General features: G+C 41.2%; 1 protein-coding gene across 4 annotated transcripts in view; it reads right to left on the bottom strand.

Annotated features, from left to right (window-relative positions):
- The window catches only part of cux1b (cut-like homeobox 1b), a 63,415-nt gene that overhangs the window by 40,696 nt on the left and 5,634 nt on the right, over nt 1–17,085 (bottom strand). For all 4 annotated transcript variants that reach the window (XM_058634991.1, XM_058634992.1, XM_058634994.1 and 1 more), the window contains exon 2: nt 864–974. In XM_058634991.1, coding sequence (XP_058490974.1) covers nt 864–974 — 111 coding nt within the window. The remainder of the gene's footprint in view (nt 1–863; nt 975–17,085) is intronic.

Raw genomic sequence — 17,085 nt, 5'->3', positions numbered from 1 at the left:
CTCTTTTTTCCTCACTTAGTGTGTTTCTTCGACACCTCTGAGTCTGTTTTGCTTCCCTGTGTGTCTGTTGCTAGTTATGTGGTTATACCTGAAAATGAGATTAGAGATAAAAGTGCAAGGTGACGTGAAATTAGCGTCTTGTGTGTGCAGGTACAGTTTCCTCTGGTGTAAACAGTATACTCCTCTGTACCAGGCGGGCTACATGCCGAAGTCAATAGTCACAAAGCTCATCCTGTGGTAACTATAATAGGCCTACTGTCAACTCCACCGAGAGATGACAATTTTCTATCCACTGTCTACGCCATTCATACATAATTCATACTACCATCAATAATTCACCATGGTGACATTACCAATAATAACACAACAATACTTTGTTTTTCGCTGTGTGGTGTGAAATGTGTTGCCTTGGTTACAGAGATGAAACAAATATTCCCAGGAGGAGTGATGGGAACACAGGAAAAAGACAGAATTCCCTCCTGATCCCACTTACTAGTGTTGTCACTCTCTCACTCCCTCTCTCTCTCCCTCCCTTTCTTTCTGTCTCGCATACAAACTCACAGACCACACTTTCTGCACGCAGAAAAAAACTAGGTCAGATAATACAAACTCCTGAGGGGCTTTCTGTTTTGTCTCTTTAGGATTTCAGGGAAACTAATGGAGAGACTATTTTTGGGAGCCAAGCCCACATCTCTGTGCTGTCTCCTCCTCCCCTGCTTGTTCAGTAAATAATCATGGCTGCTGTTCTAAGGAGGAGAACAGACACTGAGAAACACTAAGGCAGATGTGATTATCAGATGGACTGCAGGATGTACACATGTTTGTGTGTTGGTGCATGTTTGTGAATATCAGGGATTTCTCACCTCTGGTGTGTTCTTCTTGAACTCACGGCTCAGGTCGATTAGTTTCTTCCTGGACTGTTCACTCTCATCCTGTCTGTTGGCAAGCTGTGTGGCGGTGGCATCCAGTTCTTTCTGCAACACAAAAGCAAACTTTTAGGTTTGCTGCAAAGAATCCTGAACATTTTATAGCTATTGTCGGTACTACAACTATAAATGCCAGCAGTCTCCTTGACCCATCTGGCACACTGCAGACTACCCAGCTTGCCTTGGCTGAATTCAGCCAGTGTGCTGCAGCAGCTGAGGCAGCGAACAGAACCACTACACCAGTGTCCTGCCATAGATAACCTATCTACACCAGTAGCTTGATCTGCAATCAGGACAAGCGTTATGTGAGTCGTTCAGCCCATCAGTCAATCAGTAACCACTGTGTTGGACATGACATCTTCTGAAGCAATAGACTGCTATACACGCAGTTCACAGCAATTATTGACTGTCTGCACTTGATGACCCCTCCCCTCCCTACATAACAACAACAACAGCACAATTATCAACAACAGCAGTGTTGTCAAGGCTGAGGCAGGGCTCGCCTTTATCCACATTCATGTTGCATTGTTATTAACAGCTATTTATGAGACTAGTTCCAGATGATGGCCCAAGAGCTGACATTAACAAGATACCCAGGCCTTGTAAAGATTCTATCTCTTTCTGCCGAGTGTGTGAGCATAGCTGGATGATGTTTCTGTTGGATTCTTTTCCTCTGTCACTAATGCTGGATCGAGTTGCAGAGTTGCCAGTCCAGAGGATGACATGAGGAAGGGACCTCATATTACGTATGAGGATATTTTAAATTATTTTGTGCTGTCACTTGCCGTGGATGGTTGAATGTATGAATAAAACAATAAATCATAAAAATCGGCTATATCAACTGTTACTTGGGACTCCAACTCGGTGCACGAACACCAACGAATCATCATTAGCTGTGGTTTTATCTTCTGCTGCTGCTGATGTCACCTTGGAGGTTTCACCTACAGCTGCTGACATCACCTTGGAGTTTTTACCTGCCTTTCATAGCGCAGAGGTTTGTAGGTTTGCTTTGAAACAAGCAGACATATGAATGCTTTAGTGACTTTGAATGCTTTAAGTGAAGTTTTCTGGAGGAGGAAAAAAGCGTATCCACATTCACATCTTGCTTGTTGCCGACGATCAAAACATTCTTGTTCCATTAAAACCCTGTGCTTAAACCAACTGCTGACTGCATACATGATACCTGTTGTCTAGAAACAATATTATCAGTCAATGTTTTGTCCTGCTTGCTGCATAAAGCTGCTACTGACCCAAAAGTCTCTCACATAAATAATGGGAGACATCTAGTTTCATGTTTCTGCCGAAAATACAGTCACAGAAACAGAGGCAGAATGAACAAAGCCAGGGGGAAAAGGACAGAAAATAAAGGTTATCATAAAGCAAATAGAACAAGCAAACTCCAAACACAACTCAACTTTTTTTTATTTTTTATAAAGCGCTTTAAAAACAGTCACAGCTGGAACAAAGTGCTGTACATAAATAAGAATGAGGAAGAAGGTGACAATGACAAAGACAGCAACAGCGAAGGCAAGAGCAATAAAGAGGAGGAGCTATCATCCCAAAGTTGCGTATCAGTTCTCGTGTATACGGGCCCTTATGTGGTGTTTCCATCATGGTACAGTTCGGTTTGGTACAGTACAGTACCATTTCGAATAGTAATGGGCAATGCCCGATTGCTGCATAGCGTGTGACAAACGATGACATCAAACACAACACAATAGACAACAATGCTCTTTTTTTTCCTACTTGGTTTGTGGCTGTTTTTCTCAGCGACATGTCAAGCTTTGTATGAGAATAGACCGCGGGCGGTTGCCTATACTTCCATGGGATATTTACACTGATAGCAAGGGAGTACATTTTTCTGTCGCACAATCAGTTGACTGTTGTGGGTGGAGCTACACTGAGCTATACTGGTGCCCCAATTGAACGGTACCAAAGAATGGATCGGTTGGGGCCAGTTATTCTGGTACCGTCCTTACTCTGCTTTTTCAGATTATTTTGGGTTTATTGGTGACTGGCATCATGTCCCACCAAGTAATTAAAGAGTTGTTACATTGTCATTCATGAGCTCTCCATGTCATTATGTTCTACTAAGGAGCATCAACTGAGTCAACACCTCGTGGGATAATTCTTTATACCAGTGGAGCCAAATGTTTGGCTTAATATCAAATCAGTTTGAATTTTTATTTTTACACTGGCCAAACCCATTAAGCCCCCCACCCTTCCCATACCTAAACAAATCATCCACTCACTCAATCAGCCAGTATTTTCTTCTCCTCCACTTAAATCTCTCTCTTCTCCCTTTCCTCTACCTCCCCCTTTCCTTCTCCTCCCTCCCATCCACCTCCTGTGAGGCTGCCCACCCCTGAGAGCGATTAAACGCTGCTGAAGGGCCGTTATGCTAACTAACACTAATCATTTAATACACACATTACCACAGGGGCCCTTGTGGCCCAGTCTGCTGACAAGGTCCCAAAACACATGCACGTACGCGTGCCCCCCCCCCCCCCCCAACACACAAAAAAAATACAACCCTCTAAAAAAAATAGTGTGATCAAGAACTAATTAGGAGAGTTTTTCCTCCCCATCAGCATTAAATTCAATTCCCCGTCCAGCCGTGATCTTGCTTTATCCACAAACCATAAAAAAAATATAAAAAATGGACTCTGCAATGGATTTTACGCAGTAGCACAGGATGTTGGAGAAAAAAAGAATCTCACTTGCTTACATACGATCTTGCTCCCCCTGCCCACAGAGCAGTTGATGTAGCAGCCTGTGTGCCCATGGCCATGGAGCAGCTGCACTATCTGTTAGTGAATTCGAGCATGCACACAAGCTTGTGCAACCCTTGATGAAAGGAGGAACCTAATACATTTTAATCATGTTAGATTAATTGTCAAAAAAATTAATGCTCTAGTTCATGATTAGAGGTGTAATTATTATACTGGTAAAGATTAGCTACAGAACAAGGACACAAGACCCACTTGATTCAAAATATTAACATCAAATTGGCAGATATTATATGATGAATTAGGCCTAAGGCTTCCTTTCTAGGTGGTGCCACATCACTAAAATCATTTTAATATAATTAATCAGTGAAACACTTTAGTTATAAGTATATCTAAATTCGGAACACAATCAGGATACATTTAGGTATATCCCAAAAGTTAAGATATAAAGCAGTCAATCATCCAAGCAGGGCCGTTCAACACAAGGAATAAATTCTGAACGCCTCCCTCAAGGAGGGGAAACCATGGTTAACAAAAACATTAATAAATGCCTGCAAGAAGAAAAATACCCTGTATAGACAATACATAAGGATGGAACAGTCAGAAATGAGATACAAACGATATAGGAACAAACTAAATAGCATCCTAAATGATCGCAAGAGAGAATACTACAGTAATCTGCTAGCAGAAAACATGAACTATACTAAAAAACTATGGGATATTCTAAACGATGTGATCAAAAACAAAAACACAAAACCTAGCTACCCTCCCTACTCCAAGGATAACAACACGAAGGAAGATAATATGGAAATCATAGCAGAAAGATTTAATTAATTCTTTGTCAATGTGGGGCCGAATCTGGCGTAGAACATTCCTGACTCACTCCTTCACCGGGACCACTTTGATAAGGACAGAGGCAGAAACCCCAGCACAATGTTTCTCACCCCAGTGAAGGACAGAGAGATTAGACACCTGGTCAACAAATGCTTAGCAAAAACATCCACGGATGTAGATGACCTCGACATGAAGCTAATTAAGAAAGTAATAGATGGAATCGTTCACCTCTAACATATGTCTGCAACCTGTCATTTCAAACTGGGACATTTCCCACCAAAATGAAAGTGGCAAAAGTAGTGCCATTTTTCAAGAAAGGGGACATACACAAATTTACTAATTACAGACCAGTCTCAATACTACCACAACTGTCAAAAATTCTGGAGAAACTATTTAACGATAGGCTAGACAACTTCATTAACAAACACAATCTGCTATACGATAGCCAATATGGATTCAGAAGAAACCACTCGACGGCACTAGCTTTAATTGAGTCTGTGGAAATCATTACTGATGCTGTTGACCAGAAATTAGATTCAATAGGACTTTTCATAGATCTAAAAAAAAGCATTTGACACCATCAACCATGATATCTTGATAGCTAAACTGGAGAGATATGGTATTAGGGGCATAGTACTGGAATGGGTCAAGAGCTATCTTCACAACAGATCTCAGTACGTTAAGATGGGTGATAACACATCAACTTGCTTGGACATAGTTTGTGGGGTCCCACAGGGGTCAGTACTGTGTGCAAAACTGTTTGTTGTATTGCGCACTAGTCTCTCCATACCTGCAATACTGTACAGAGGTTTGGGGACACACTTATAAAGCCACTACTTATTCCCTGTTTATACTCCAAAAAAGAGCCTTGAGAATTCTACATTATGCCAATTACAGGGAACATACAAATCAATTATTTATCAAATCAAAAATACTCAAATTATATGACTTAATAAACTACCGCACAGTACAGATGATGTACAGGGCTGCCAACAAAAGCCTCACTCACAATCTACAGATATTATTCCTGACCAGAGGGGAGGGACACAATCTAAGAGGGAACATGATGTTCAGGCAGAGACGGGTAAGAACTACATTAAAATCCTTTACTGTATTGGTCACGGGTGTCAGACAGTGGAATAATCTGGATGAGGAGATAAAAAAATCAGCAAAACGGAGTATATTTAAAAAGAAGTATGTAGATATGACTATTAATCGATACAGAATGACCCAGGAAGAAAGTATGATAAAGGTCAGAGACAAAAATCAGTAGAGACTGTGTGGAGACGGCAGAGGAGATAAAAAAAAAGAAAGAAAAAGAATCAAATGTACCCAAACAACAGCTGAGATTGATAAGCACAAATGTCAACACATGAGAAGCATTTAGCTGCCCCTGTGAATCGAGCCACTACAGAGAATCAATTGATCCAAGATGGAAATTGCTAAACTGGTCACTGAATGCGATCGACAGAGTGTTCTCAACAAGACGTGCAGGTTGTAGTGAACCTACATGCCCAGATGGGACCTTCATGGCTGGCTGGATGGATGGGAAAAGTGGAGAGTCGTGTGCCTTGCCGCACTGGATGTAGAGGATGTCAAGGATGAGTACATATTCACATTCGTGACAATCGGAATGCTCTCCTTGGGATGTGGTATGTTCATGCAATATCGGAAAATGAGAAGGATCACCACTGAGCTGATCAATGTGAGGGTGGAAAGCGCCACAGCTCAGAGGGCTATGGTTGGGCTGCGCTCCGACGTCTCCACAACCCTTGAGTATGTGACAAGAATGGTGAAGCTAAGCGAGGGGAAAGCTATAGATGAGATGGATGACTAAAGGGAAAAAAAACTAAAAAAAAACAACGGAACGGGCTCTCGCACCATCCAAGTTAATAGTTAACCTGATGAATTGATCTCTATTGATTGGATCACTTTGTGACTTTGGGACGTTGTAACATGCCAGGCAACAAGTCAAGACTGTCACTCACAACGGAATAATATGGACACATGTACAGACATACACGTAGTCTGATTGATAAAAATATGTATTCTGTGGGTAATGGGGGCGGGACTAGATACGCTTTTGCTTCTCCCGCATTCCCTTTCGGTTATGTGTATTGTGTGAACTACACTAAGATGATGTGTGATGATGATTGATCTAACTGACATGACCGAAATAAACATATAAATAAAATTCCAATAATCACAGAATTTGTTAATACAAAGTACATTGCATTGGTCTTAGGGCATCACCAGCCTTGTTGTTACTGTCTGTCAAATTCTGTGATCATTGGTACTATTAAAAATATTTGGTTATAAGGAGCAAAGAAACCAGAAAATATTCACATTTAAGAAGCTGAACAATTAAAAAGTGATGGGGGTTGTGTACCCTGCGCACCCCAGCCCTTGACCTATGATGGGATTTGAACCAGTGACCCTGCGCTTACAAGCCCAATTCCCTTCCACTTGGCCATGGGCTAAAGAACAATTCTTAAACACTGGGGTAGTGTGGATGCCAACACATCTGAAACAGATCTCATCCTTTTTAAATGAAAACATAGTAACTTCTTTGAGAAGCTATTTGTAGTTATTGTCTTGACAAGGGACTATGTAAATTAAGTTATTTTTGTTGTTAAACATAAACTCATTATGTCAAACCAAATTAATACACTTCCTATAAAAGTACTTTAACATTACTTTCAATAATGTTGCCCCTTTTCCTCCTGGAGAGATTCTCTTCAGTTTTAAAGGAATATTTTCTTTCTTTTGTAAAGGGATTCCAAAAACTGGCCACAGTTTAAAAGAAGTTGACAAATACTGAAATATGAGACTGTAAAAAACAGTCAGTGGCCAATTGGTCCATTGGTGAAGTGTAACCGGACTTTAACGTTTAACGTTCTCCGCTGTGACTCAGTTGCAGCAGGTCTGTGTCTACGTGTGAAACTCCAGTTGTCACAGTGCTTGAGTGTGTGACAGGCAGCTAGCCCCGTCCCCTGCATAGACAGAGAGACAAGTGCAGATCTCTCCTTAAGACCGGGAACAGTGAAAATCCGTCATGCGCATTCTGATTATGTCCAACGCCATTAACACCACCGTTAACATCTGCACTTAATGATACTGCGGTATTTCAAAATTTAGCCCCGGAGCCCATTTAGTATCGGGTTTCAGTACCATCTCGGAGTGTAAAGTAGCAATGAATAGCATCCAACTCTCAATCTGCATTTTGGTAAGAGGACGCACAAGAATGGTAAGAGGGTGCAGCGCCCCCATTACCCGGTTCAGAAAAAAAAACCTAACTATTAGAAATGTTTTGGTTTGACTATTTGCAAGCTTCATCAATCTCTAAAGGTTTGGAGGAGAATGCTGTTAACATTCAACAAGGCTGCACTACAGGAGTCAAAGCCATCTGGCATACCGCTGGGATTTTCTATCTATCATGTTCTGTCATTAATGACTGACATCATGCTAGTCTGATAAATCACACAAATTAACATGCTAGACAAGCTGCTAACACAAGTGCAGAAGCTGTCATTAAAAAAACAAAAACATAAAAAGGAGTCTATGTTTTATAATACATGACTAATATAATGACAACAAATGTGTGTGTGTTTGCCGAGTTTGGGCCTTGAGGCACAGTGTCTGAGGTTGACACATTCTGGCTCTTGTTGGCTTTTACCTTTCCAATTGGAAAACAATTTAATTGGCTGGTGCATTACATTATTTAATCATTTACATTAACTACAGGGATATTTTTTAAATTTGTCTATGGCTAGTTATGACTACACTGTCTAGTTTAGCAGAGGATGAAATATGGTGAGTGCAAGAGAGCATTAAGTGGGCTGTAATGTCTGTGTGATTGCTGTAACAGCTCTGCTTAGCTTGGCTGGACTGGCCCACAGCAGCAGTCCCTGTCCTGGTTCATTTGGTCGTCTGGTCAGCTGTAAAGACGATTGGAGCAGATTGCCAACAGTCCCCAGAGAGACTTCAACACCGACGTGGCCAAGAAGCCTCCTGCACACTGCTCCACACGCGTGTGCTCTCACATGAATGCACTCACAGACCGCTGCTGTCACTGGGGGAGCCCAGTCTTTCCACATTCTTTTGAACTCTGTTTCAAAAGAGGAAGTCTGCTAACATGTTCACCCAGTGAATTTTGGCAGGGTGAGCTCTATTTGCAGCTACAATGAGAGGCTGGGCCAAACAGAAATGAGTGTCTCTCAGTCCGACCACTGAGGTAATAATACTAATCACAGATAACAGTCACGGGTAAACAAATCCTATTACCACTGGCCATCAGACCCAAGGTGTACAGTATGTGTGTGTGTTCATCTCTCCTAATGAAATTCCTTTCACTCATCTGCAGGCAGAGAGGGGCGTTCTATCTGACTAATATGCTCTAATTACACTAATGAGCCACAGGTGATGATACAGTGAGACTGATTAATTAAATGGGAGGCACCAATCAGGCATGTCTGATTACGCCAATCATAGTGACTACAGACTAAATGAGATAACAGGAGACAGACGCACTTTAATTGAGGTATCAAAACTTCATGGAATTCTTTATGCCCTCACGCTCTGACGATGCGTAAACGGATAGGCGGGTGGAATGACAACAAAGTTACTGTTATGTACACAGTATGAAGTCAATCTGCAGCTGCTGTATGTACTGCCACGGTGACCAGGAGTGCACACTGAGCTCAGAACACCACACCGACACCAAGGATTTGCTTCAGATCTCATCGCTTGTAGAATAATTGGGCCTGTGACTGCTAGAAACACTTTGTTTACACCCAGTCTGCAGTCACACATGCCAAGTTGTCTGCCACTACTCCTTTAATCCAAACACAACCTAGGTTAACTGCTCCACATTTAGTGTTTAACACATCCATCTAATGGGAATACCAACCTTGAATTCAAGCCAAGCACAGAAAGACACATTCAATTCTACTCTATAACACTAACACCAAGTTAGTCACGCTACAAAAGATGCTAATATTTTAAAACAAAACCTCATCACAAAGTGAGAATCCATTTACAGCCAATGAACTTGGCAACATGTCACAGATGAATACGAAATTAAGTTTTCTGTCTCGTCGACACAGCCTGTAATCTTTCTTTTCATCTCTGACATGTCTGAGGCTGTTATGTGGTTTTGATAGTAAACAGAAAAGGCGTCTGGAAAGATGTCTTATCTTAAATCTACGTGTCCTATCTTTCAAACTCCCCCTCCATATTCCCTCGAAGCGTTCCACCTCCTATGTGGCTAAGTGCTCTGTATGCCAAACCTTCTGTGTGGGGGTGGAGTCATGGGGTGGTGGCTCAGTCAGGAGCAACAGCTATGCTTGCTACAACAACATGGTACATGATCACAGATCACAGGCACGCCCCCTCAAAACACAGCACAGATAAGAGACTACAATTCCGGCTGCTTGTCTGTCTTCCTACCTTTGGCATAGCAGGGTGCAGAACTTAACATGTGCCAGCAAATGCTGCTTCTGAAAACCACACAGGGTGTAAAGATGCAAGTTGTATCCTCCTGAATCTCCATTTTTGCTTTTCCTCTCACCCACTGGAATCGAAGCCACAAAGTTTTTCTTTACCACAAGCTTGCACAATAGTTTCACTGTGACAACTGAGGTCTGAACACTTTTTTGTATGTGTGTGTTTGTGCAACTGTGTGTGCGTGCAGAGCAATTGGGGGTGGGGGTCAGCCTACCACTCTCCACAGTCTAACAAGATGCTTGTGGTCCCTGAGCGTTTTGCTCCTTTTTTTGAACACAGATCCATATCTACCAACAGCACAGGAGCTGTCAAGGCTCACCCCGCTGACGCTGACGCAAGCCTGGATCAAAAACAGCCTTTTTACACCACAGCCTCATTCGTATTGATCCATGTTTCACTGCCGAGAGACTGGTTGTTGTTTTATCTCCCCAACATTCAAGCCTGAACTCTCCTCAAGCTTACTGAGAGTTAGTCATTATTTTTGCCTGACCTATTGTCTGACAAATGGTTTCAGAGGCCAGGCTTGAGCCTAAACACAAATGTAATGAGACTAAGATCGTTTCTGGCATACAGGAAGTGCAGCATTCTTGGTCTCATTTTGTAGACTTTGAATTTAGCTAGAGGCTTGTGTCACAAAGGGTGAGTGGTGTGGAGTGTGCAATGGGAGGAGAGGGGTACGGCGATATGCTGGGGTGTAATGCATTGGTGAAAGGGCAAGATTTTTCATCCCTGCGTTTACAGGGTGGAACGGCTAGGATATTGAGATCTGAGATAGGATCAGAGGGTAGTGAGCTGTTGCAGCTACGATAAAGGCCACGCATTACAAACAGAGCACAGATACAGAGAAAGGGAGACCCTGAGAGAGAGAGCCAGAGAGACAGAGAGCGAGAGAAGAGACTATCACACCTCTCATCCCTGAATTAATGCCTCCATTCTGCCAGGAAGCTATTCTGTACCAGTGAGAGGAGATTGGGGAGGGGATGAGTGCAGATACAGACTAAAAAATGGAAACTGTGATCATGGAGAGGGGCGATAGGGATTAATCAAGTCGAGAAGAAGAGTGAGGCTCTCCAGGCCACATAGCACACAAGGCCCAAGGACTACTAAAGGCAATTGACTTTGCTGCAATTAGTTTACGACATCAGATGCAAATACAAGTAACAATGGTTTGGTGAATAATGACACAGTCACAGGTGCAACCTACCAAGGACCTTCCTCATCATTCTTCACTCATTTTTTGACCTAAAACATGTGTGACCTTTATGACCCACTAACAGTAGAGCAAAGCTCAAACGATGTTCTGACATTTCGACAGATCTCAGTTTGTAAACCTCTTTGATTTGATGTACTTTACTAGGACATGCGTGTAAATTTCATGCTCGTGGCATAGTGTGCATCACTCCCATGTGCCTCTGACACATCAGATCCATACTCTGCTTGATGCCCTTTTTCCACATTTTAAATTAGCCACGTCTGTTTTCTTCCAGTAATTTTGTAGACGGTTGATGATGACACATCAGCATGAGTTGTGCGATGGCCAATGAAAGAGTCATACTGATTTCCATGCATAAATAAGCATATAAAAATGGCTCATTAGGTTGAATATATCTAGGCTCTTAAACATGTCCAGCACATGTTGTCACTATTTTCTAGTGGGACTTAGTCTTCTGACTGAGTTTGACACCCATAGTCTATATGATCAATGTCAACAGAGCATGTCCTAGTCTTACTCAGCCTTGATGAGTAAGTTTTCTGCTCTGCTTGCACGATGTTTAAGAGGAAAGGCAGGGAAACGCTAAGAGAGAATGAGCATAGCTAATCCTTACAGTAATGACAGAATAATTAGCTTGCATTAGGCTAAGTAATGGGTTGTAATTATATCATTTATTCTGTGTTGAGAAAATGTGATATAAAGCCAGCACAATGAAGGAAGAGGAATTGAGCTCGGTGGGAAGTAAGATGGAGCATGTGTAAGAGCTCAGGCTCTTTCTATTGATTGATCCAAACATCAAACGAACCACTAGAGTAATGGGGGGAGTGAAGGACAGCTAAAAGCTATTTGGAGCCTTCAATGCATAAAAGACTTGACCTGTTCCACACAGCCTACATATCAAAACCATCAAACAGCAATCAATAGACCAAAGCGGTCAACTCAACAAACCGTCACCCTACTAAAACATCAAACCCCCAGCCCAAGCGTCAGATGATAGGCTACACTCAGCTTATCCATTACCATCAGATAAAGAGGAGATAAAACACAGAGCCTAATCCTTTCATGTGTCGTGACAGCCACAGCAGCCTCCAAGGCATTCCTTCAGTCTGGCTCTCAAATAGTTTTATGGCGGAAGACAGCCATTCAGTCAGCTAGCCAGCCAGTCAGGGCTGTTCTGGTCTGTTTGTCTTATTTCACAGTTTACACGCTGTTTTATAGGTAGTTATTATGGTCACCATGGTGATGCCATACGTTTTTATGGTCTTTTGGTCTGAGGGCAGAGAGTAATAAATGAAAAAAACATACACACATGAAAACAAAGACTCACTAAACACACTCCTGCTGTGGAAAGGTCTCATGTCCCTCCCTTTCTCCCTCCCTTACTCTTTATCAGTCTCGCCAAATGCCTAGCTCCCTCCTCTCTGCTTCATGTGAAACATGGATAGGCTAATGTAGAATTGTCCTTTCTCATTCCACATCTGGAGCTGATCAGAGGGCCTCCTGGAAGTTGAGGCCTCTGGGCCTATTAATAACCATACCACTGAACTCAGGGTCAGACAGCAGTCAGCGGATGAGCTTGTGTCTACTAAACACACAGTCCCTTACCCATATCTCAAGAGGACAACTCTCACTTTTAAAAATGAGACAGCAAGCTACAGAACAAGGTTGAACTTTGGGATTCACATTCGGTCATTCTCACAAACTAAAACAAATACACAAGCAGAGAGAAACAGTCTGGGCTGGTTGAGAGACAATTTTCTTCTTAGTTCTTATTTTTCTTCTTTCAATGTAAAAACAAGTTCAAGTTCAAGGAGGCTAGACCTGTTTAAGGCAAGACAGATGGTGAAGTCATCATCTGTTGGCTCTAAAGGTTAGACCAGTCAGACAGACCAGGTCATACAGAGGTCTACAGTGTCAGACCACCTCTGACCCCCAGAACCAATCTGACAGCTGCTCAGGTCAAAGATCAGAGAGAGGTCAACATGTCATCTGAGGACATTCAATAAATTTAACAGATCCAGGTCTGCATCATTATCATAGAAATCCCCTTGTGTTAATGGACAATGTCAGGGACAGATACAGGAGTTTTTTTCAAAGTAATTTTACGTTCCCATTTTATCAGATTTTCACTATTTAAATTATTATAGGGAACATTATAGTCAGTGCGTTTACATGCATCAGACTAAGACAATAATTCGGTTTTCTTAATGTCATGTAAACACGTTAGGCCGACCAAAATTAAGCTAGTTTTAGTCGGGGTAACATACCTGGATAATGCGATTCATAGTCTGATTACTCCTGCACATATACACTTAGTTGGAACAGAGTCAGATTTGGCATTCAGCATAGCACCATAATTTCTACCCAGATCTTGGACTAGGAAGTAGAAGTATAAACGGCAGTAAAAGTTGCCGTAAAAAAAAAAACTATAACACAATGGTGTTGGCGAGAACAAAAGTTACGGCGAAGACTGATGTACTGTCCATCTTGTCGATGTTTTACTATGACATAAAGGTCAACAGATAAATCTGCACTAACTTACAGAAAGATGCAGTGCAAGTTCTTCGATTGCTCAACTCAGTTTGACTACGGCCGTAGCTCGATTAAACTGTGCATGTAAACATGCTGACTGACTATGCCTCACCTAAACCCAAAATAAGAAAATGCACATAAGAAGTTTCAAAGCTTCTCTAACTGAGCAAAGTTTCACTTACCAATGGCATCCTATAATTGTGAATACCATACTGGACACTGAGAACAATTTATTAAGCATGAGCCACCCCCATCCAAAATGCACATACATGCACCTGTGAATACAGGGTCGTTGAATCATCATAATCAGTGGTAGTTTTCTGCTGAGCCCAGTCAGCAGTCTGTGTTATTTTTAGAGGGCTGACACAGAAGCAGGCCGTCCATTTACTCTGTGAGCTGGCAGCAGGACCATCACAGCTCTGGTTGCCTTTAAACTACCAAAATGGGAATGAGCTCAACATAAATACTGCGAAGGTGTGGGCACTTACAGAAATGAATTTAGCCGAGATTCGGGGCCATTACAATTCCATTACCTTAACATTAGGCTCCTTTTAAAACAAGGAGGTGTATGTAAATGCCAAGTCCACACAGTTACTGACTAACCACAGAACAGAGGTCAAGATATCAATTAACTTCTCTACCTAATCTAACATCTGCAAATTGATGTTAACTTGTTACTGAAACATTCAACTTTTGTTCAGATAGCTGTTAAAATGAATGCTCATGTATTTAGGAGGGGAAATAAGATGATTAGTGGGTTTTTCCAAGGTGTGGTTTCCATTTATCTCTTATTTTCAGAATAGTAAATACATACAATAGCAAATCTCAAACTCAGTACGGGAGAAAGAAAAAGAAATTGTAGTGAGAACTGAGGCTAAAGGTTGAAGGCTGTTCCCATCTGATGTGACTGATGAGTTGAGCCTGAAGGCCAGTGATGGATCGAGCAACTGAAGCCATGATTGACATTGAAAATTACACAGAGTGAGCTATTAACAGATAGCAAGCCATATCATAATTCAGTTGCTACACCATCAAAGTGCACCAATATCATAATTCAATACCAAGAACCATTAGCTTGCAGCACACCAATATCATAATTCAATCCTGAGGCCATCAGCCCTTGCCAATATCATAATTCAATACTCAGACCATTAGGACACACCAATAGGCCTATTAGAATTCAATACCAATGGTCAATGATCTAACCAGACACTGATACTGGAGTCATGGGTTGATGTGGAGTTACACATAAAGATCCTCAGGCCTTATTTAGCCCAGACTCCCTGATAACAGTGAGATAAACAACACTAAAATAGGTAGGGCTAATGTGGTTCCCCAACAGCTTGGGTACACTGGACGTGAAAGCCACAGAGTATTTGCTGCAGAAACAAATTTTAGCAGACTTATGCAGAGAGACACATTTATGGAACAAAATGCAGCGTGGCATTAGACTCAAACTCAGCATTGCAGTCAGCCAAACTTGTCAAAAAAGTTTCGAACACTGGCCTCCAGTGTGTGACCGTATGCAGTTGGTCTAAATTATCACATTGTGGTACCTTGTGGTAATGGTTCTCCAATTCATTTTCTGGTCTATTGCTTCTGTTTATATTTCCATATTAACTTGTTCTTTTTTAACTCCACAAAATACTCTGTCTCATCCAGGCTTCCAGACCCTTAGCTTGGGTCATTAGAAATCTGCAACCTAACAACCAATCAATCGAGTTTTAATTTCTCAAAGTGTCACCACATATTTATTTGCCCAGTCGTTATTACTACAAGCATAAAATGACTTTGAGAAAGTAAAATATAGCATGGACTGGTCTGTTTTCCTGCAAAATAAATATTGAATTGTAATACAACACAATAAATTGTTCAAATTAATGTTTAAGTTAATCTTTCTAACAAACCCTCCAACAGTCATTGGTCCCAGCTTATTAACTGTTAAGATTCACAACTTTCCTGCATTTCATTTACTCAATATCAAAAAAAAAATGTTTTTCATGCTTGCATTAAAAGATGAAAAGGGGTGTTAGATTTGACATTTAGCTTAATGATTTGTAGAATTAAGTTCTCTGATAGTTGGAATTATAAATGAACCTAATCTTGATGAGATAGCTAAAACGATGAGTGGATGAGTAAAAGGTAAGGCCAAACGCACTAGAACAGTGACCTGATCATTTTGTCAAGTATAGGAGGATTTTCTGCTCCCCATTGTGTGCATTCTTACATTACCAATCATCTATGAAAAACAGACATTTATTTCCCCTTGTGAATGTAGGATTTGTGTAGAAAACTTGAAGGTCTCATATAAATATACAAGATTACATTAGCCCTGGAGGCATTGTGTTCAAGTGTACACTTGATTTTGAAATGAGGTGGGCAGCATCCTCAAACTTACAAGTGGAAACGAAGGAGAAGTGTCCAGTCACTGAAACACTAGGCTCTCTACTGGAATACAGAGCAGCAGAATAATGGATGCTTCTGTCATGAGATACGATGAAACTCTATGATGCTGTAGGTGAGAGTCTCCAAGTTGGTCTGTAAATAATGCCTGCCACTTGAAAATAGGTCTCTGGAAACTGCCCCATGCTCTTGTTGCTGGTTGTAGGACGGAGGTATTGACTGTGTAATTACTTTACAGTGTTTTAGTTTTAAGTGGTGGGGCACATGAAGACATTAAATCAATATTTGGGGTGATTATGACTCCCCCAAAATATGAATTTCTATCATATTTTGATCGAAATAAAGTAGTGCGAAAGTACCCGATTCCAATCTTATTTATGCAAAAGAAATACAGTCAGCCCTGCAGCTTGTGGGATTCAAACAGCAAAGCATAAATTAATAACATTTTATTTAAGTATTGACTAAAGAAGCCAAAACTTACGGCTGTCACACAACCCTCAAGAGATTTTTATTTTTACGATTTATTTAAAGGTAGGATGGGAGATCATTTTCTGGAGCATCATTTACTGTATTGCTTAAAATCCTCTTCACAACCTGATTGTAACCAATTCATTAATGCATTGTCACAAAATTAAAAATGTCAGTCACCGGTGGAACGGACAGGCCCTCAAATCATATTGATCAGCCTGAGCGCATGCATCAATCTACCTGGCATCTGGTGTATGTCTTTTGAGAGTATTTGCATCCAAAAACATTAGTGTTACCTCCCACAATACACCTATATAATTGTATGCAATTGTTCCCAGGGAGGTCGTGGGCTGGGAATTTCAGGAATCTCACACATATGTGATTTTAGTGGCCACTGTTTCTTTGTTTTTGTTTGTTTGCTTGTAATTTGTTCACTTTGTATGTTTATGGAAAAACTATAATAAAAATATTATTA

This window comes from Solea solea, chromosome 7 (assembly GCF_958295425.1).
Source record: "Solea solea chromosome 7, fSolSol10.1, whole genome shotgun sequence".
Taxonomy (NCBI): Eukaryota; Metazoa; Chordata; class Actinopteri; order Pleuronectiformes; family Soleidae; genus Solea; species Solea solea.
Note: the sequence above shows the minus strand (reverse complement) of the source record. Positions and strands in the feature narration are given on the sequence as shown.